This window comes from Ranitomeya variabilis, chromosome 5 (assembly GCF_051348905.1).
Source record: "Ranitomeya variabilis isolate aRanVar5 chromosome 5, aRanVar5.hap1, whole genome shotgun sequence".
NCBI lineage: Eukaryota > Metazoa > Chordata > Amphibia > Anura > Dendrobatidae > Ranitomeya > Ranitomeya variabilis.
Genome location: NC_135236.1, coordinates 312,327,476 through 312,350,151, shown reverse-complemented (window position 1 = coordinate 312,350,151; position 22,676 = coordinate 312,327,476). Strand labels below are relative to the sequence as shown.

The window sequence follows — 22,676 nt, the reverse complement described above, 5'->3', positions numbered from 1 at the left end:
GATTTGTACAGAGGCAGTATAATGCTCTCATCATGTGTATCCAGACCTCTTTTAATGCACCCCATGATCCTGTTTGCCTTGGCAGCTGCTGCCTGGCACTGGCTGCTCCAGGTAAGTTTATCATTAACTAGGATCCCCAAGTCCTTCTCCATGTCAGATTTACCCAGTGGTTTCCCATTCAGTGTGTAATGGTGACATTGATTCCTTCTTCCCATGTGTATAACCTTACATTTATCATTGTTAAACCTCATCTGCCACCTTTCAGCCCAAGTTTCCAACTTATCCAGATCCATCTGTAGCAGAATACTATCTTCTCTTGTATTAACTGCTTTACATAGTTTTGTATCATCTGCAAATATCAATATTTTACTGTGTAAACCTTCTACCAGATCATTAATGAATATGTTGAAGAGAACAGGTCCCAATACCGACCCCTGCGGTACCCCACTGGTCACAGCGACCCAGTTAGAGACTATACCATTTATAACCACCCTCTGCTTTCTATCACTAAGCCAGTTACTAACCCATTTACACACATTTTCCCCCAGACCAAGAGTAAAATTCTTTATCTGAAAGCTGTATCAGGTCACTCCAAGGGGGCAATTTTATTTCTTATATATTACTGAACTAATTACTAAAATTCCATAGTTTATCCATGAAATACTGGCAAGAAAACGTGAGAAAAGAAATTTGAAAAATGATTGAATTAAAATGTATTTCCGCAACAGAAAAAAAAACACAATGTAAAGAAACCATTTAATACAATCCAGATATGTTTCTTTTTATATTTTCTCTACAATCAACATAATTTAAATCCAATCAGGTTGCCCTGAACATAATACATTGTCACAATCATATTAAATCCCTGGAGGTCAGGCTGACTGGCATTGGGACAACTTAATTTTTTATTAATCTTAAACTGAGGTGAAAGTAATGTATGACAAGTCAATGTGACTTGAGGTAACATTTTTACCATTTCTTTTGCTAGAATTAACATCCAAAGAAGGGCATTTTGTAAAAATATGGGCAAACTTATATTTTAGCACCGTTATCATACAACAGTGGAGATATTCATCATGATAAGAAAGATTTTAACGGATACAGTAAGGTTTGCCCAAAAAAGTAGTTTTTTTTTTCTGGGAACACATTATAAAATTACCATGAGTATACAATGGGCACGGAAAGTATTCAGACCCCTTTAAATTTTTCACTCTTTGTTTCATTGCAGCCATTTGGTAAATTCAAAAAAGTTCATTTTTTTCCTCATTAAATGTACACTTTGCACCCCATCTTGACTGAAAAAAAAAACAGAAATGTAGTAATTTTTGTAAATTTATTAAAAAAGAAAAACTGAAATATCACATGGTCATAAGTATTCAGACCCTTTGCTCAGTATTGAGTAGAAGCACCTTTTGAGCTAGTATAGCCATGAGTCTTCTTGGGAATGATGTAACAAGTTTTTCACACCTGGATTTGGGGATCCTCTGCCATTCTTTCTTGCAGATCCTCTCCAATTCTGTCAGGTTGGATGGTGAACGTTGGTGGACAGCCATTTTCAGGTCTCTCCAGAAATGCTCAACTGGGCTTAAGTCAGGGCTCTGGCTGGGCCAGTCAAGAATGGTCACAGAGATGTTCTGAAGCCACTCCTTTGTTATTTTAGCTGTGTGCTTGGGGTCATTGTCTTGTTGGATGGTAAACCTTCGGCCAAGTCTGAGATCCAGAGCACTCTGGAAGAGGTTTTCATCCAGGATATCGCTATACTTGGCCGCATTCATGTTTCCATCAATGGTTTCCATCAATGACAACCAGTCATCCAGCTGAAAAACACCTCCATAGCATGATGCTGCCACCACATTTCACTGTTGGGATTGTATTGGGCAGGTGATGAGCAGTGCCTGGTTTTCTCCACACATGCCGCTTAGAATTATCAGCAAAAAGGTCTACATTCTTCTCATCAGACCAGAGAATATTATTTCTCATTGTTTGGGAGTCCTTCATGTGTTTTTTTAGCAAACTATGCGGGCTTTCATATGTCTTGCACTGAGGAGAGACTTCCATCGTGCCACTCTGCCATAAAGGCCTGACTGGTGGAGGGCTGCAGAGATAGTTGACTTGGTGGAACTTTCTCCCATCTCCCTACTACATCTGTGGAGCTCAGCCACAGTGATCTTGGGGTTCTTTTTTACCTCTCTAACCAAGGATCTTCTCCCGCGATTGCTCAATTTGGCTGGACGGCCAGGTCTAGGAAGACTTCTGGTGGTCCCAAACTTCTTCCATTTAAGGATTATGGAGGCCACTGTTCTCTTAGGAACCTTGAGTACTGCAGAAATTGTGTTGTTACCTTGGCCAGATCTGTGCCTTGCCACAATTCCGTCTCTGGGCTCCTTGGCTAGTTCCTTTGACCTCACGATTTTTATTTGGTCTGACATGCACTGTGAGCTGTGAGGTCTTATATAGACAGGTGTGTGCCTTTTCAAATCAAGTCCTATCAGTTTAATTAAAACACAGCTGGCCTCCAATGAAGGAGTAGAATCATCTCAAGGAGGATCACAATGAAATGGACAGCATGTGACTTAAATATGAGTGTCTGAGCAAAGGGTCTGAATACTTATGACCATGTGATATTTCAGTTATTTTTTATGAAATTTGCAAAAATTTCTACATTTCTGGTTTTTTTCAGTCAAGATGGGGTGCAGAGTGTACATTAATGTGAAAAGATGAACTTTTTGAATTTACCAAATGGCTGCAATGAAAAAGTGAAAAATTTAAAGGGGTCTTAATACTTTCCGTACCCACTGTATGTTACATATAGTATTCTCGTGTAAAATACTGAAAAAATATGGGGTAAAAAAATATTATTTTTGTAGCCCATGCACGATTTTTTCAGACTCTTAAGATGGCCATGCATATCAAATGGCTGTCAGCTGAACAATGCTCTCTCAGCTGACTTTCCCATACACAGGAGCACTCGTTCGGCCAACAGCCATCTCTCCCATATACAGGAGTTCTTGTTCAGTCGAGTGCTCCTGTGTTCTCTGTGAGAAAGACTCAGGCTGACACTTCGTCTGGATGTTCATCTCCGTGAGAACAATGTGATCAGCAGCCCGAAATCAGACATGCGCTTTCAACATCTCTCCTGACCATTAGTCATTTGGTGTCACCATACACATTAGACTGTCAGCTGAACCAGTTGATAACACCAGTCTAAAGTGTATGGAGACCTTTACAAAAAAGTCTGAAAAGGCATCAAAGTTGCACCAAGGACAATGTTTTCAGCAGCTTCTTCATACTACCTGGAGGGGGGACAGGATGGTATTACGAAATCTCCCTTTTTATGTGTAGTGAGATAGGCTCAGAACTGAATGTGGACAGAGCTAGAAATCGGACGTTTAGCTATGCAGTAGAAGTCACTGCCCTATAGTCTCCATACACCACACAATATACTTTTACTGTCTCCCTTTATATAGTCTCAAGTATGCTTCCTTACACAGCAACATACCAGTGTATGTTGGAGGGGCACTTGTTTGTCCTATGCTGTGTGCATGGAGAGCACACATTGGATGTGTAAGTCATGAAATACTTCTAACGAATACATCAGATGTCTGATGAGTTGAAAATCTGATGAGATGAGAATAACATATATCATAAGTGATGAAGGAGTTCTTTACCTCATACTGCACGCTTGGATCAGGAGAATCATCTGTACAGTGAAGAAACCTGTAAAAGAGTTCTGCATAAGTGGTCAATATACTGACAGATTTCATTTTCACTGCTCAGCAGATACCAGTCATGTATAACGCAGCACTTTCACCTCATGGAATATAAATGGACGTTTACAGAGTAAAACGGAATATCCCACCAGTTGGGCTTTTATGTCCTTTTCCCAGCAGTCAGTTTGTCCTGATAAACCCATGAAGCGGTGTTAACACTCTGCCATTGCAACAATGAGAATTGACAAAAAGGAAAAGGTGACTTCCAACAAAATAAAATAACCACTTATAGAAAAAAACAAGTCCGATACTATTGAGCAGCACAATTTATAAGGTAGATTTCACCGTCTAGTTTTGTTTTACGTTACTTTAACAGTATGCTAAATGTTTGTAAATTGAAGGTCATAAACGAGGCAAGATGGAATCAGACTGTAAATGACAGAATACGCATGTAAATAACAGTCTGCAGACAGGTTTGATGTATTATACATCTCTTCCATGCCTTTCGCCTATAAATCTCATTCTACTCCACAGCAGACAAACTAATGAGACCAGCGCAAGTTAGTACATATTAAAATGCAGTGCCTAAAATTCATCATGTTCAAGTAACAGTAGCTTTAAATATGGGCAATAAATAACATCTAGAAAAGTATGGTATCAATTTAATATCGAAGTCACGGTTTAGATGTACAATGTTGAGATTTAAAGGGGTTATCTCCTGGGACAATTACATGCCATTTATTATTTACTAGCTGTACTACCCGGCTTCGCCCGGGTTAATGACTGCTGTTAGCAAAATAGAATGTGTTAACAAAAATGTATTCTGCACACAAAAACCACAAAACAAATAGATAGAAATGTAATTATTAAAAGGCAAAAACTAAGCTAATAGAAGCATTTCACAACATATATTAGCTTTGTTATACTGAGAATGTCTTTGTTGCCTATATTAACCAATCAGAGCTCAGGTTAATTAACTGTAGCAAAATAGAAGCTGAGCTGTGATTGGTTGCTATTGGCAGCCTGATAAATCCCCAGCCAACAGGAAGCCCACCCCCTGGCAGTATATATTAGCTCACACATACACATAATAGACTGGTCATGTGACTGACAGCTGCCGTATTTCCTATATGGTACATTTGTTGCTCTTGTAGTTTGTCTGCTTATTAATCAGATTTTTATTTTTGAAGGATAATACCAGACTTGTGTGTGTTTTAGGGCGAGTTTCATGTGTCAAGTTGTGTGTGTTGAGTTGCGTGTGGCGACATGCATGTAGCGACTTTTGTGAGATGAGTTTTGTGTGGCGACATGCGTGTAGCAACATTTTGTGTGTCGAGTTGCATGTGACAGGTTAGTGTAGCAAGTTGTGTGCAGCAAGATTTGTGCATGGCGAGTTTTGCGCGTGGCGAGTTTTATGTGTGGTGCGTTTTGAGTATGTGCAAGTTTTGTGTGAGGCAACTTTTGCATGTGGTGCAACTTTTGTACATGTGGCAATTTTTCTGTGTGTGCAAGTTTTGCATGAGGTGAGTTTTCCATGAGGTGAGTTTTGCACGTGTGGCGAGTTTTGCGTGAGCCTAGTTTTGCATATGGCGAGTTTTGCATGTAGCGAGTTTTGCGCGTTGCGAGTTTTGAGTGGTGACTTTTGTGTTTCGACTTTTATGTGGCGAGGTTGGTGTGTGTGTGGTGAAATGTGTGCTGAGGGTCGTATATGTGTTCAAGCACGTGGTAGTGTGTGGCGCATTTTGTGTTTGTGTTCATATCCCCGTGTGTGGTGAGTATCCCATGTCGGGGCCCCACCTTAGCAACTGTACGGTATATACCCTTTGGCGCCATCGCTCTCATTCTTTAAGTCCTCATTGTTCACATCTGGCAGCTGTCAATTTTCCTCCAACACTTTTCCCTTCACTTTTTCCCCATTATGTAGATAGGGGCAAAATTGTTTGGTGAATTGGAACACGCGGGGTTAAAATTTCACCTCACAACATAGCCTATGACGCTCTCGGGGTCCAGACGTGTGACTGTGCAAAATTTTGTGGCTGTAGCTGCGACGGTGCAGATGCCAATCCCGGACATACACACATACATACATACACACATTCAGCTTTATATATTAGATATACCTGTATGTAATCTCCTGTATATAGTATATACCTGTGTGTCATCTCGCCTATATATAGTATATATCTGTGTGTCATCTCCTCCTGTATATAGTATATACCTGTATGTCATCTCCTCCTATACATAGCATATACCTGTATGTCATCTCCTCCTGTATATACTATATACCTGTAGGTAATCTGCTCCTGTATATAGTATATACCTGTGTGTCATCTCCTCCTGTATATAGTATATACCTGTATGTCATCTCGTCCTGTATGTAGTATGTACCTGTATGTCATCTCCTCCTCTATATAGTATATACCTGTGTGTCATCTCTCCTGTATATAGTATATATCTGTGTGTCATCTCCTCCTGTATATAGTATATACCTGTGTGTCATCTCCCCTGTAAATAGTATATACCTGTGTGTCATCTCCTCCTGTATATAGTATATATCTGTATGTCATCTCCTCCTGTATTAGACCTCGTTCACACGTTATTTGGTCAGTATTTTTACCTCAGTATTTGTAAGCTAAAATGGCAGCCTGATAAATCCCCAGCCAACAGTAAGCCCACCCCCTGGCAGTATATATTAGCTCACACATACACATAATAGACTGGTCATGTGACTGACAGCTGCCGGATTCCTATATGGTACATTTGTTGCTCTTGTAGTTTGTCTGCTTATTAATCAGATTTTTATTTTTGAAGGATAATACCAGACTTGTGTGTGTTTTAGGGCGAGTTTCGTGTGTCAAGTTGTGTGTGTTGAGTTGCGTGTGGCGACATGCATGTAGGGACTTTTGTGAGATGAGTTTTGTGTGGCGACATGCGTGTAGCAACTTTTTGTGTGTCGAGTTGCATGTGACAGGTTAGCGTTGTGTGCAGCAAGTTTTGCGCATGGCGAGTTTTGCGCGTGGCGAGTTTTATGTGTGGTGCCTTTTGAGTATGTGCAAGTTTTGTGTGAGGCAACTTTTGCATGTGTTGCAACTTTTGTGCATGTGGCAATTTTTCTGCGTGTGGCAATTTTTCTGCGTGTGCAAGTTTTGCGTGTGGCGAGTTTTCCATGAGGTGAGTTTTGCACGTGTGGCGAGTTTTGCATGTAGAGAGTTTTGCGCGTGGCGAGTTTTGAGCGGCGACTTTTGTGTTTCTACTTTTATGTGGCGAGGTTGGTGTATGTGTGGTGAAATGTGCGCTGAGGGTGGTATATGTGTTCGAGCACGTGGTAGTATGTGGCGCATTTTGTGTGTGTGTTCATATCCCCGTGGTGGTGTGGTGATTATCCCATGTTGGGGCCCCACCTTAGCAACTGTACAGTATATACTCTTTGGCGCCATCGCTGTCATTCTTTAAGTCCCCCTTGTTCACATCTGGCAGCTGTTAATTTGCCTCCAACACTTTTCCTTTCATTTTTTCCCCATTATGTAGATAGGGGCAAAATTGTTTGGTGAATTGGAAAGCGCGGGGTTAAAATTTCACCTCACAACATAGCTTTGATGCTCTCAGGGTCCAGACGTGTGACTGTGCAAAATTTTGTGCCTGTAGCTGCGACGCCTCCAACACTTTTCCTTTCACTTTTTCCCCATTATGTCGATAGGGGCAAAATTGTTTGGTGAATTGGAAAGCGCGGGGTTAAAATTTCACCTCACAACATAGCCTATGACGCTCTCGGGGTCCAGACGTGTGACTGTGCAAAATTTTGTGGCTGTAGCTGCGACGGTTCAGATGCCAATCCCGGACATACATACATACATACATACATACACACACACACACATTCAGCTTTATATATTAGATTTATATACTCGCTTATATAGCCCCATTAATTTCCACAGTGAGAGAGCCTGGTGTGTCTTGTAGACCTAGAACTTCTGTGTATGTGTTTTAGGCCGGTTTCACAAGTCAGTGGCTCCGGTACGTGTGGTGTCAGTTTTCTCACGTACCGGAGACACTGACAAACGTAGACACATTAAAATCAATGTGTCTCTGCACATGTCAGCGTGTTTTCGCGGACCGTGTGTCCGTTTGAAAAACACGGAAACATGTCAGTGTTCGTGGGATCACACGGACCCATTAAAGTCAATGGGTCCGTGTAAAACACGTACCGCACACGGATGCTGTCCATGTCCCATAGGGGTGGAGCCGCATATTCATCACTGTAATGAGCGGTACCACGTGACCGCTCATATAGGAAGAAGCTGCGGCGCTGAGAGGAAGCATCGAGGGAGCTAGGTGAGTATTTTATTTCCAGCAGGCGGGCGCACATGGGGTGGGAGGGGGGAGGTGACAAGGATCTTTATTTTTAAACACAAAAAAAATTAAAAAACAATGATTTTTCATTCCTTCTCTCCAGCGAACGCTGCTGGGAAGAAGGAATAAATTCCGGCTTCAGCACCAGATGCAGGGGACAGTGCTTATCTCTAACGCTGTCTCCTGCACGGTCCGTGTGGTACCCAGTCGGCACACGGCTGCCGCACGTGTGCCACACTGATGTGCCACGTGAGCACACGGACACGGATAACTCCGGTACCGATTTTTCCGGTACCGGAATTATCTGGACGTGTGAGACTGGCCTTACATGAATTGTGTTTGCCCCTGGTTTGCCCATGCCGTGTATGTAAGCCCTCTTTAACACTTCCGTCTTTCTTTTTCCGTCACAATGCGTCGTTTTGTGAAAAAAACAGATCCATCAAATGTTTCTACTGGATCCGTTTTTTTCTCATAGACTTGTATTAGCGACGGATTGTGATGGATGGCCACACGTTTCATCCGTCGTGCACTGGATCCGTCGTAAAATCGCTGTCCGTCAGGCTGACACAACCCACAGAGGAACGTTTTTTGTGCACATCGGAAAATCGCGCAGCCTATGGACGCAGGATCCATGACCTTGGCAAGGTTGACTACCCGTGACTTCCCCCACCTTCTTGAATAACCACACCACATCAGTAATTTGGATAATAACGGCCACAGCAGCCAATTTATTATTGATATTAATAAAAACGGACCCTTGGTGCGGCCCTCGAAGCTAACCCGCTCCTGGTCTGGTGATTATTCCGTCGGCACTGCCTCTTCCCTCTCAGCCTTACTTCCAGCTGCGTTTTTACCCAAGCTCAGAAGCATCCTGAGTTGAGGGAAGAGGTTGCCTCCATCCGTTAACCTGTACCCGACTTCCATCGTCGGGTACCCACCCATCGGTACCGCGCACCCGACCTCCAACATCAGGGTGGCCCTCCGGGTCCCCCGATAGCGTGACCCCGACCTACCTCGTCGGGTATCACGCAAGTATCACCAGACCACGAACTAAGTAACTATCCATGGCAGTGGGTGGGGGGTCCCGCAGTGCAAGAATCCCCCCTCTACCGTACTTTTTTGCCAGCTTCGAGGACCCACCAACGCTCAAATCATCATCCGATGATGTAACAGAACCTCGCGCTCACAAAGAGCTATCCGCCACCAGTCAGGAGAGGAAAAACCCCCTGTGGGGGAAACCTCCAGGGAACCATGGTGATGGACTGCCCTTCCCCTGGGCTTAAAGGTAACTGCCAAATAAGTAATTCTTGTATCAGTCTCGCTCTTGTCCGCGTCCGAATGGTTCATCTGGCTACTGCGACCCGGTCTTCCTTCTTTTCGTCAGGGATGGGTGGGTGGGGCTTGATGTCCGGCCGTCCAGAGAGGGAAAGAGGGCTACGGCTCCTCCCTGCATCCTTTTTATCCCCCCGTGCCCCCCCCCCCTCTCCCTCTGTCCTAGGTCACTTCCCCTATGTCACTTCCCCTATGTCACTTCCCCTTTAATTAGTCCCCTAATACTTCCTCCCCCCCGGCTTACCCCCTTGCCGTCCCCCTGCCTTCTCCCAATCCCCCATTCATACGTCACTTGCAACCTGCCCGGTCATGGCCCCCTCCTTACGGACCCTCCGTGCCTTATCCGGGGGTTACTTGACCTTGGCAAGGTTGACTACCCGTGACTTCCCCCACCTTCTTGAATAACCACACCACATCAGTAATTTGGATAATAACGGCCACAGCAGCCAATTTATTATTGATATTAATAAAAACGGACCCTTGGTGCGGCCCTCGAAGCTAACCCGCTCCTGGTCTGGTGATTATTCCGTCGGCACTGCCTCTTCCCTCTCAGCCTTACTTCCAGCTGCGTTTTTACCCAAGCTCAGAAGCATCCTGAGTTGAGGGAAGAGGTTGCCTCCATCCGTTAACCTGTACCCGACTTCCATCGTCGGGTACCCACCCATCGGTACCGCGCACCCGACCTCCAACATCAGGGTGGCCCTCCGGGTCCCCCGATAGCGTGACCCCGACCTACCTCGTCGGGTATCACGCAAGTATCACCAGACCACGAACTAAGTAACTATCCATGGCAGTGGGTGGGGGGTCCCGCAGTGCAAGAATCCCCCCTCTACCGTACTTTTTTGCCAGCTTCGAGGACCCACCAACGCCACACCGAGAGCCCTTGACCTTCAAGTGCTCGAGACCCCACCAACCAACCCTGCTGCGGCCTTCCGCATCCCCCCAAGCAAGCCTTCAATCCACAAGTCAGTTCCCGCGGTGTTCAAATGTACCCCGTCCCCTAGCCAGTAATCTCCCTCTGTAGAGTCCAAGCCTGCATGACGTATCGTCACCCCTCCGTTCCGTGACACGAACTTAGATACCTCCTTGTTCACTGTTATCCGGGCTTTGTTAATTTTTTTTCACTGACCGTGCCCCTCGCCAGTTTTTTCTAGGTACCATGTCTGACCACACCAGCCTCAAGTTTGGAAATGCTAATCCCAGCTGTCTTATATCCGTTCTAATTTTTGCACTCAGCCCTTTTCCTGAGATAGCCCCCAAGTCGTTCCCCCCCTGCGTGTAAAACTAATATATCTGGGACCCCATAGAGGTTTACCGCCCTGAAAAACTCGTGCAGTACCCGGCCCCATGTTAAACCCCGGTATCCCAACCACCTAATCACCGCCCCATTCCTTGCCATACCTAACTGTCTCCCGCCCGTCCGTCTGTCAGCCCGCTGTGCTCCCCAGTAAACGTATGAATGTCCTAGAATCCAAATCACGATCGGGACTTGTCCTGTAACAAACAGAAAGAAATCAGTGTGATGCGTTAATTCCGGGGGGGATCGCTGCCTCATATCCTTGAGGTCGTACGTAAGACCTGTACCGCCGCGACTCCCACCGGCCAATTCGCTTTACTGTTTCCGGGCTCAGCCCCCCCACCGCGGCCTCCGTTGCCGCCCCGATCCGGAAGGAATGGCCTGTGTATCTCCCAGGGTTCCCACCTGCCCTTACCATACATGTCCGGAATACTTTAATGAATTGATACCTGGACAAATATGACCCATCCTTGTGACATAGCAGCGGTCCGTCCTGCTTAGGCCTGGCTGCCGAGAATATCCCGAAACACTTACATGGACACATCATAGAACCGCTTACTCTTCCCAATAACACCCTTTTTCCTTTTCCCCTTTGGTCAGTCTTTGACCTCCTAATCCAAAATTCCAATCCCCTTTTTGTCTTTATCACGTCTTCGGCTAGAATGCCTCCTGCTATGGCCTTGCCTGGCGCTACCAGCTCCCCTATCCTCATTGCTCCAAAGAATGCGAGTGAAAAGGCCAACCTAAACAAGCCAACCTCAAATTGTGTCCTGCACACCCCTTCCAACTGCTCTCCTAATACTTCTAACATGCCGAAAGACACGGGCCGCCTGTTGTCTTTTTTAACCTTTCCCTTCCGGTAACCTTTTAAGGCCTGTCTGACTAAGAAACTCTTTGTCAAATCGGTTCTGTTCCTAAGTTTAAACCCAAATGCTAATCCTGCAATTAGTTGACTCATTTTTGCCGCCGACCAACTATCATCTGCGGCCTGCCTAATTCCCATCAATAACACCCCAATCTGCTCCTCTTCCGACATGTCCTCGTCCCCCCGGCCTAGCCATTGTTCCCACTGGCCCCACGACCGTCCGTACGCCGCCCACGTTCTACTTGTTACGGATGCCTTGATCAGCGGTTCAGCCGCCCAGATGCCACGTTCCATAATCCGGGAGGGCAGGGTAGGCCCTCTTCTTCCGCTTCGGGGGCCAACGCCCGAAACCGCTGCCACTGAAAACGAGAAAGCGCATCAGCGACAGAGTTAAATTCTCCCGGGACATGAGATGCTGTCACATGAGCATTGATAACTAAGCATTCCAACACCAGCTGCCTCAACACTCTAATAACTGGCGGCGAAGACGCGGTGATGTTATTTATGGCCATGACCACTCCCATGTTATCGCACTTAAACCTAACTTTCCGGTTCCTCAGCCGATGCCCCCATAGTGTTACCGCCACCAGGATTGGGAAAATTTCCAGTAGTGCAATGTTTTTTATCAGCCCTGAACGCACCCACTCCTCTGGCCATGCTGCCGCGCACCACTGCCCCTGACAGTAAGCTCCAAAACCATGACTGCCCGCTGCGTCCGTGTACAATTCAATATCCGAATTACAACATCCCCCATCCATAACCAGGGACAGCCCGTTGTACTTTTCTAAGAATGTGTCCCAAACCGCCAGATCTGCTTTGTTATCTGCTGTCAATCGCACATAATGCTGCGGTGATTTTACGCCGGCCGTTGTCGCCGCCAATCTCCTCGTGAATATCCTGCCCATCGGCATGACTCGACATGCGAAATTCAAACTCCCCAGCAAGGACTGTACCTCCCGCAGCTTCAGCTTTTTAGCTCTCCTAGCCCTGCCTATTTCCAATTTCAGGGCTGCCACCTTCTCTCCCGGGAGACGACACTCCCACTTTACTGTGTCGATCATGATCCCCAGAAAGGAGATACATGACGTCGGGCCGACAGTTTTTTCGGGAGCCAATGGTATCCCGAACTCTTTAGCCACCCCTTGCAGATTTTTTAACATGGTATCGCACACCCCTGATTGTGCAGGACCTACGCACCAAAAATCATCAAGGTAGTGGATCAATGATCCCAATCCCGTGATATCCTTCACTACCCATTCCAGGAATGTGCTAAAGGCTTCGAACAACGAACATGACAACGAGCATCCCATAGGTAAACACCTGTCTATGAAATACTCTCCCTCCCAATAGCACCCGAGCAACCGCTGACTGTCCGGGTGAACCGGCAATAACCGAAAGGCAGACTCCACATCCGTTTTCGCCATCAGCGCCCCCTTTCCGCATTTTCTTACCCATTCTAATGCCAGGTCAAATGATGCGTATAGCACCGCACACAAATCCGGATCGATGCCGTCATTGACGGACTTACCACGGGGATATGACAGGTGATGTATCATTCGGAACTTGTTCGGCTCCTTCTTTGGTACAATGCCCAATGGAGAAACCACCAAGCCCGATATGGGTGGGAAACTAAACGGACCCGCCATTCGGCCCATCAGCACCTCTTTCTCAAGTTTCTGTTTGACAACAGTGGGGTGCTGATAGGCCGAACTGAGATTCTTCAGCTTCCCCGGCATTTGGCACGCCGGGGAAGGGATAGAAAATCCCTCCTTGAAGCCTTTGATCAACAAATCCGCTTTTTTCCTGTCCGGGTACCTACTTAGATAAGGGAGCATCGCGTGCAGCTTGACTGGTGTTTGCCCCTTGACCATGACCGGCTCCTCCCACCTTCCCACTGTACTTCCTCTGACACCTATTGACCCCGTGCGACGATCCGCCACAATAGGAACATATGTGCCTAAATTTACAGCCTGTTCCGAATTTGCACTGACCCTCATTGAATTGCCAACAAAGCCCCTGTTTCTGATTCCCACCACGGCCTGGAAAACTCCCCCTTGCCGGGCTTCCTGCGCTATATCCTGCATGGCCGGCGCCACCGGCCCCTCCCTGAAAGGGCATCCAATGTCTTTGATTCTGCGACATAACGTCCAACCACAGGCCAATATCTTTTTGATCCCATCTCATCGATGGTCGCATCGCCTTGCGCTGACGAAATTGTTCGTCATACCGCAGCCAAGCTTGTCCCCCATATGACTTGTAAGCCTCCCCAATGGCGTTCATGTAGCAAAACAACTGCGAGCAGTTTTCTGGCGCCTTTTCCCCAATGACGCTACCCAATATCGTAAAGGCATGCCACCAATTTGTGAACGTGTGTGCCACCGTAATTGTTCGCTCTTCTTCCTTCCTCCCTCCTTCCCTTCCTACCTTTGTGCTCCCCCTCTCTACTGGCAAAAGCGAGAAGATGTCCACATACTCGTCCCTCCATATTCTTTCCCTCATCTCTTTCTTGAGGTGGTTACCTAAGTTACCCGTAAAACAAAAATATATATCCCCCCGAGCCGTGTCGTCCAGCTGCCCATTCTCCCCATCCCCCGGTCCAGCCGACTCATGGGCCCTGATTATGTCTCCCCCACCCCCAGCAAGCAAGTATGGGCTCGTCCAGGCTGATAGATGCCCCGGCCCGCGTCCCTCAAATCGATCCATCCTGTCTGCCAAGCTCGCTATCATTGCCCTCATTTCCTTAGCGGTGGCCTCCAAGGACCCTAAAATAGGAGCCACAGTATTCCCTTGCGATCCCTGGCTCCCCCCGCCCGCTTGCAATGTGCCTGCATATGTATCTGTAGAAAGCATGTGTTCATAATTACCAGGCCGCGCGGGAGTCATCCTCCCCCCGGCCGCTGTGCTCCGGGAATCCTCCTCGCCGCCGCTGTCCGCATCCCGGAATGAGGGCCCTCTTGTTCCTTGCGACCATCGTCCGTCCTCAGCGTGCTCGTCTCCCGTCTCTTCTTGGCTCCCGTGGCTATACTGTGAGATGGCCCTCCTATCACTAGTTCTATTTGCCTGCCTGGCTCTGCCCTGGGTGTCTTGCTGGTGGCTCTGGCCCTGCAAACCGCTGCGGGTCCCTGGCTGTCTGGGGGTACTCACGGCCATGGGCCGTCGCCTTCTGCTACCGCCTGGCCCCTGCTCCCTCGAAGGGCTCCTTGCCCTGCGCTGTTGCCCTCTTACCGGCAACTCCATGGACAGCCTTTCGGGGGGTCTAGTCCTGCGTGTTGGCCTCCTCCCCCCTTCTTCCCCCACAGGCATCTGGCTGGACGACCCCGGTATCTGCGTTTTTTCCACAGGCGCCTCGCTGGGCATCCCGCTTCCCGGGGGCCTTTGAGAAGGACCCCGGAAACAAGATGGCGCCGCCCATGTGTTCTGGCTCTCTTGCATGGCCGCGGGGAGAATGCTCACACACCCGGCCGCCTCGGCTGCTGGGGTTGCCCCCGGAACCCTCCCCGGTGATCCCAGCCCCTGTCCCTGCTGCTGGGCTGCCGTGGGTCCCGCGGTCTCCCTCCACCGCCCCCCCGTCTGCTCAGCTTCTCCTGTTCCTTGCCTTTCCTGATCAGCGGAGCGTGCAGCATCCGTCGCCCGGGGCCTGCTTCTCCTGCGGCTACTACTGGTGGAACCCCCTGCCCTCCTCCTGCGGGATCCTGAGCTGCCCTCACTCCTGCGCCCCGGACCTGCCCCCCCAGCCGGCACCGAGGATTCCCTGTTAATACCACCACCGCCCACCCCCAGGATACCTTCTGCAATGCTTTCTAACCATCCTGGGGGGTGAGCGCTGGCAGCCGCCTGGAGCCTGGAGACGACGTCCATGCCAGGTAAGGTGTGCTTGTGAGATGGGAGAGCCCGGTGCGGGGTGGGAGCTGCTTGATGTCCGGCCGTCCAGAGAGGGAAAGAGGGCTACGGCTCCTCCCTGCATCCTTTTTATCCCCCCGTGCCCCCCCCCCCCTCTCCCTCTGTCCTAGGTCACTTCCCCTATGTCACTTCCCCTATGTCACTTCCCCTTTAATTAGTCCCCTAATACTTCCTCCCCCCCCCCCGGCTTACCCCCTTGCCGTCCCCCTGCCTTCTCCCAATCCCCCATTCATACGTCACTTGCAACCTGCCCGGTCATGGCCCCCTCCTTACGGACCCTCCGTGCCTTATCCGGGGGTTACTTTGCTGTGTGTCAAAAGCAAGAATTCAGCGACGGGTTCTGTCTTTTGAAACTGAGCATGCGTGGAAGAATTTTCAGTCAGGGAAATTTTCTCTTTTTACTATTGCAGCATCAATAGTAAAAAGATATAATGCTAAAAATAATTAAAAAAAATAAAAAGTCTTGATATTCTCACCTTCCGGGGTCCCCCGCAGCGTTCCCGATGCTCCCGTTCCCAGTAATGCGTTACTGAGAACGGGAGCATCGCGAGCGTCACGATCATCTGGAAGGCTGCGAGGGACGCCGGAAGGGGAGAATATCAGATTTTTTATTTTTTTTATTACAGATTTATTACATTATATCTTTTTACTATTAATGCTGCTTAGGCAGCATCAATAGTAAAAAGTTGGTCACACTTGTCAAACACAATGTTTGACAAGTGTGACAAACCTGTCAATCACTTTTCCAAGCAATGCTATAGATCGCTTGGAAAACGCTACGGATCCGTAAAAAAAACAAAACAGATCCAGTGCATCCGTTTTTTACAATCTGCACAGGATCCGTCTTTTCAACATTTTGACGGATTATGACTGATTGTAAAAAACGGAAGTGTGAAAGAGGCCTAACACGCAGTATGTGTGTAACATGCAGTGTATGTGTGTATGTAACGCGCAGTATGTGTGTAACATGCAGTGTATGTGTGTGTATGTAACGCGCAGTATGCATGTAACATGCAGTGTATGTGTGTATGTAACGCGCAGTATGCGTGTAACATGCAGTGTATGTGTGTATGTAACGCGCAGTATGCGTGTAACATGCAGTGTATGTGTGTATGTAACGCGCAGTATGTGTGTAACATGCAGTGTATGTGTGTATGTAACGCGCAGTATGCATGTAACATGCAGTGTATGTGTGTATGTAACGCGCAGTATGCGTGCAACATGCAGTGTATGTGTGTATGTAACGCGCAGTATGCATGTAACATGCAGTGTATGTGTGTATGTAACGCGCAGTATGTGTGTAACATGCAGTGTATGTGTGTATGTAACGCGCAGTATGCATGTAACATGCAGTGTATGTGTGTATGTAACGCGCAGTATGCGTGTAACATGCAGTGTATGTGTGTATGTAACGCGCAGTATGCGTGTAACATGCAGTGTATGTGTGTATGTAACGCGCAGTATGTGTGTAACATGCAGTGTATGTGTGTATGTAACGCGCAGTATGCATGTAACATGCAGTGTATGTGTGTATGTAACGCGCAGTATGTGTGTAACATGCAGTGTATGTGTGTATGTAACGCGCAGTATGCGTGCAACATGCAGTGTATGTGTGTATGTAACGCGCAGTATGCATGTAACATGCAGTGTATGTGTGTATGTAACGCGCAGTATGTGTGTAACATGCAGTGTATGTGTGTATGTAACGCGCAGTATGTGTGTAACATGCAGTGTATGTGTGTATGTAACGCGCAGTATGCGTGCAACATGCAGTGTATGTGTGTATGTAACGCGCAGTATGCGTGTAACATGCAGTGTATGTGTATGTAACACGCAGTGTGTAACATGCAGTGTATGTGTGTATGTAACGCGCAGTATGTGTGTATGTAACGCGCAGTATGCATGTAACATGCAGTGTATGTGTGTATGTAACGCGCAGTATGCATGTAACATGCAGTGTATGTGTGTATGTAACGCGCAGTATGCATGTAACATGCAGTGTATGTGTGTATGTAACGCGCAGTATGCGTGTAACATGCAGTGTATGTGTGTATGTAACGCGCAGTATGTGTGTAACATGCAGTGTATGTGTGTATGTAACGCGCAGTATGCATGTAACATGCAGTGTGTGTATGTAACGCGCAGTATGCGTGTAACATGCAGTGTATGTGTGTATGTAACGCGCAGTATGCGTGTAACATGCAGTGTATGTGTGTATGTAACGCGCAGTATGCGTGTAACATGCAGTGTATGTGTGTATGTAACGCGCAGTATGCGTGTAACATGCAGTGTATGTGTGTATGTAACGCGCAGTATGCGTGTAACATGCAGTGTATGTGTGTATGTAACGCGCAGTATGCGTGTAACATGCAGTGTATGTGTGTATGTAACGCGCAGTATGCGTGTAACATGCAGTGTATGTGTGTATGTAACGCGCAGTATGCGTGTAACATGCAGTGTATGTGTGTATGTAACGCGCAGTATGTGTGTAACATGTAAAACATTTGTGAGTGTAACATACAGTCAGATGTTGTCCTTGGTGGGATTTGAATCCAGGACCCCAGTGGTGCAAGGCTACAGTGCTACCCACTGAGTCACCGTGCTCACCACGGACGGGCCACAGTCACCGCTCACTATTCTGTGAGTGATGGCTGTTAGCACATCCCAGCATGCAGCAGGCTATACAGTGCATCAGTTCAGAGAGAGATGTTAAAGTTTTGAGGCCTGCTTATAGTTAGCAGAGACTGTAGCAGCTGTATGAACGCCCCCATAACAAAGAATGCCGGAGGCTCCCAAGTTCATTTTATCCAGGTAGCCTTAATTTGAACGTGGCCAGGCAGCATTGTAATAATATTTACCGGCAGATACAGTATATGTGCAGGTAAATACTTTTCCAAATTAAATATCCCTATAAGAAAAACATTGTAGATTGTAGTGGACAATGCTTTATGATGAGTGTTCTTAAAGGGATCTTCTCTTAAACACGTACAAAAAAACCCTGCTTGTGTACTTTAGTTGTGGGAATAGAGAGCCGTGACATGGACTGGAGGGCTGACTGACCCAGCACACTTATCTGAATAGCTGGCATATAACTCCACTTCTCATATGCTGTGTGCTCTTCTTTACGGCCGGCACTAACAGTCAGTGCGGGAAGTTGACGGCGGGGGACGTGACAGACATCGGAATGTGAGTATGTAGTGTTTTTTTTTTTAACTTTTACAATGGTAACTAGGGTAAATATCGGGTTACTAAGCGCGGCCCTGCGCTTAGTAACCCGATATTTACCCTGGTTACAAGTGATCACATCGCTGGATCGGCGTCACACACGCCGATCCAGCGATGACAGCGGGTGAGCAGCGACCAAAAAAAAGGTCCTGATCATTCCCTACGACCAACGATCTCCCAGCAGGGGCCTGATCGTTGGTCGCTGTCACACATAACAAGATCGTTAGAGGGATCGTTGCTACGTCACAAAAAAGCGTGACGTTGCAACGATATCATTAACGAAATCGTTATGTGTGAAGGTACCTTAACAGCACCTGTAACTTACCTGTGGTACCTAACATGTATGTGTGTTTTTTCTGTCTATTCATATTTTCTTTTTTCATCTCCCACATCCCTAGACTTAATTGTTCTTCCAAACTTGGTGTTTCGTGGCTATTCTGCTAGCGACATATAAGGAATGTGAGAATAAGGATAAAAGCATCAGTGAACCGTGTCAGTAGTTATCACTTGAAGATAGTTCACCAATTGGAAGAAGTCTTTGTTAGTTTTTTATTTTTTTATTTTTACTTTTTGTATTTTTATATTGAGTATTATATACATATGTATGTTTGTTTATAATAATACTAACATCTGTGTTCCACCGCACTTTGTTAATTTTATAGTATAAATATAATGTATATTTAACAGTAACATATATTTCTGAGCACATCTTATATATTTATCACTATGCACATTTTATTGTAATATGCATTAATGCGGTAGTGATCAGTTCTTTGGTCCCCTTTGCTTTGTTCCTTAATTGTTGCCTCTGGGTTTATATAATGATGTCTGCGATCTGCACCTATTGGTGAGCTGTCATTATTGCGGCTTTAGATTTGCAGACGTGTGGATGTCATTCTGTGCCGCTGCAGCGGGCACATTTTCCATTATGCGCCAGACCGCTCATTGCGCGTGCGCTCCACGCCTGGCAGGAAGTCCTCGTATCTTCGGCTTCAGTGATCCGGGAGCGCATGTCCGTGACGTCAACGTCGCTGTCACACATAACGAGATCGTTAGCGGGATCGTTGCTACGTCACAAAAAAGCGTGACGTTGCAACGATATCGTTAACGAAATCGTTATGTGTGAAGGTACCTTAACAGCACCTGTAACTTACCTGTGGTACCTAACAGGTGTTGGAAATAACTAAATCACACTTGCAGCCAGTTGACATGGATTAAAGTTGACTCAACCTCTGTCCTGTGTCCTTGTGTTTACCACATTGAGCATTGAGAAAAGAAAGAAGATCAAAGAACTATCTGAGGACTTGAGAAACCAAATTGTGAGGAAGCATGAGCAATCTCAAGGCTACAAGTCCATCTCCAAAGACCTGAATGTTCCTGTGTCACCGTGCGCAGTGTCATCAAGAAGTTTAAAGCCCATGGCACTGTGGCTAACCTCCCTAGATGTGGATGGAAAAGAAAAGTTGACAAGAGATTTCAACGCAAGATTGTGCGGATGTTGGATAAAGAACCTTGACTAACATCCAAACAAGTTCAAGCTGCCCTGCAGTCCGAGGATACAACAGTGTCAACCCGTACTATCCGTCGGCGTCTGAATGAAAAGGGACTGTATGGTAGGAGACCCAGGAAGACCCCACTTCTAACCCCGAGACATAAAAAAGCCAGGCTGAAGTTTGCCAAAACTTACCTGAAAAAGCCTAAAACGTTTTGGAAGAATGTTCTCTGGCCAAATGAGACAAAAGTAGAGCTTTTTGGGCAAAGGCATCAACATAGAGTTTACAGGAGAAAAGAAGAGGCATTCAAAGAAAAGAACACGGTCCCTACAGTCAAACATGGCGGAGGTTCCCTGATGTTTTGGGGTTGCTTTGCTGCCTCTGGCACTGGACTGCTTGACCGTGTGCATGGCATTATGAAGTCTGAAGACTACCAACAAATTTTGCAGCATAATGTAGGGCCCAGTGTGAGATAGCTGGGTCTCTCTCAGAGGTCATGGGTCTTCCAGCAGGACAATGACCCAAAACACACTTCAAAAACACTAGAAAATGGTTTGAGAGAAAGCACTGGAGACTTCTAAAGGTGGCCAGCAATGAGTCCAGACCTGAATCCCATAGTACACCTGTGGAGAGATCTAAAAATGGCAGTTTGGAGAAGGCACCCTTCAAATATCAGGGACCTGGAGCAGTTTGCCAAAGAAGAATGGTCTAAAATTCCAGCAGAGCATTGTAAGAAACTCATTGATGGTTATCGGAAGCGGTTGGTCGCAGTTATTTTGGCTAAAGGTTGTGCAACCAAGTATTAGGCTGAGGGTGCCAATACTTTTGTCTGGCCCATTTTTGGAGTTTTGTGTGAAATGATCAATGTTTTGCTTTTTGCTTCATTCTCTTTTGTGTTTTTTCATTTAAGACAAATTAAATGAAGATAATAATACCAAAGAATTTGTGATTGCAATCATTTTCAGGAAGAAACTGAGTATTATCTGACAGAATTGCAGGGGTGTCAATACTTTTGGCCACAACTGTATATTTTGGCAAACTGCAGTCTAGCTTTTTTATGTCTATGTTAAAGGGGTCCTTTTGGGACTCCTGCTAAATCGTTTCATTTTATTCAAATGTCGCCTGATAGTTCATGATGACACTGATGCACCCTGAGACTGCAGGACAGCTTGAATTTCTTTGGAAATTGATTGGGGCTGCTTACCCATCATCTTGACTATTCTGCGTTATAACCTTTCATCATTTTTTCTCTGCCGTCCACGTCCAGGGAGAGTAGCTACAGTGCCATGGGTTGTAAACTTCTTGATTATGTTGCGCACCATGCATAAAGGAACATCAAGATCTCTGGAGATGGACTTGTAGCCTTGAGATTGTTGATATTGTCCAACAATTTTGATTTTCAAGCCCTCAGACAGTTCTTTTCTTCTCTTTCTGTTCTCCATAATTAGTGTGATACACATAAACACACAATGAAAAGATTGAGTCAACGTCCCCCCTTTTTATCTGGTTTCAGGTGTGATTTTCATATTGCCCACACCTACTAGTTACCACAGGTGAGATTGAATGAGCATCACATGCTTAAAACAAAGTAGTTTATCCACATTTTTGGAAAGTTGCTAACAATTTTGGGGGTTTTGTGTGAAATTATCCCCAATTTGCCTTTTTTTCCCTTTGTTTTTTTATGTGGGTTTTTTTGCAGTAATTTTCTGGAAGAAATACTTCATTTTCTGGAACAATTTCAAGGGTGCAAACACTTTCGGTCATGACTATAGACGTTTCCTTTGTTTTTTCACACTGGACTAATTAATCAGGCAATAAGGCCGGGTTCACATTAGTGTTTGTGTGCAGCGTATGATCCGCATACATCCGCATGCGTACATATCTTTAACATTGTGTACGTAGGGACATGTTTTTACATGTGTTCGCATGCGGATGCGTATGCATGCGTCGTTTCGCCATGTGCGGCGGTGTCCTGTGAACGCAACATGTTGCATTTTTTGAGGAATCAAATATTGCGCAATCGTCCGCATGTGAACTATTGCAGATGATTGCGTCAAAAAAACGAATACGGTCTATGGGAATGCATTGGTACGCAAGGACATGCGTACGCATGTGTACTTCACACTAATCATGTCCAGGAAACTATGTTACTACCTGTAAAATCTCTGATGTATAAAAAGGGGTGTGGAGACAGGTAGTCCATTACTCTCAAAACCCTGGACGGAAGCACAACCTCTGGACGGAAGCACAAGCCTCTGGGTGTAAGTATAGAAGCTTTGAAAATGTCTGTTTCTCTTTGCAGTCTGTACTCTGTACTTTTTTTTCAGGTCCCTTGTAGACTGTTTGCTGCTCTGGTCCTGTTGCTGCTGTCCTATGTACTCTGTACTAAATTTTTTCTTTTCCTTGTAGACTGCTGGCTGCTCCAGTGCTGGTGCTGCTGCCGTCTTCCTGGTGCTGCTGCCTTCCTGGTGCTGCTGTCCCACTGCTGCCTGACTGCTGTGTTG

At 46.3% G+C, this 22,676-nt stretch overlaps 1 protein-coding gene and 1 long non-coding RNA gene across 2 annotated transcripts in view; both read right to left on the bottom strand.

Moving 5' to 3' along the window:
- CDC123 (cell division cycle 123) overlaps positions 1–22,676 on the bottom strand; it is a 108,468-nt gene that overhangs the window by 28,926 nt on the left and 56,866 nt on the right. The window contains exon 7 of the mRNA XM_077264585.1: positions 3,669–3,717. Coding sequence (XP_077120700.1) covers positions 3,669–3,717 — 49 coding nt within the window. The remainder of the gene's footprint in view (positions 1–3,668; positions 3,718–22,676) is intronic.
- On the bottom strand, positions 9,815–15,517 carry LOC143775882 (uncharacterized). The gene is made up of 2 exons (XR_013215725.1): positions 14,419–15,517; positions 9,815–10,886 (listed from the first exon to the last, which is right to left on the bottom strand). It is a non-coding gene; the product is annotated as an uncharacterized LOC143775882 (long non-coding RNA).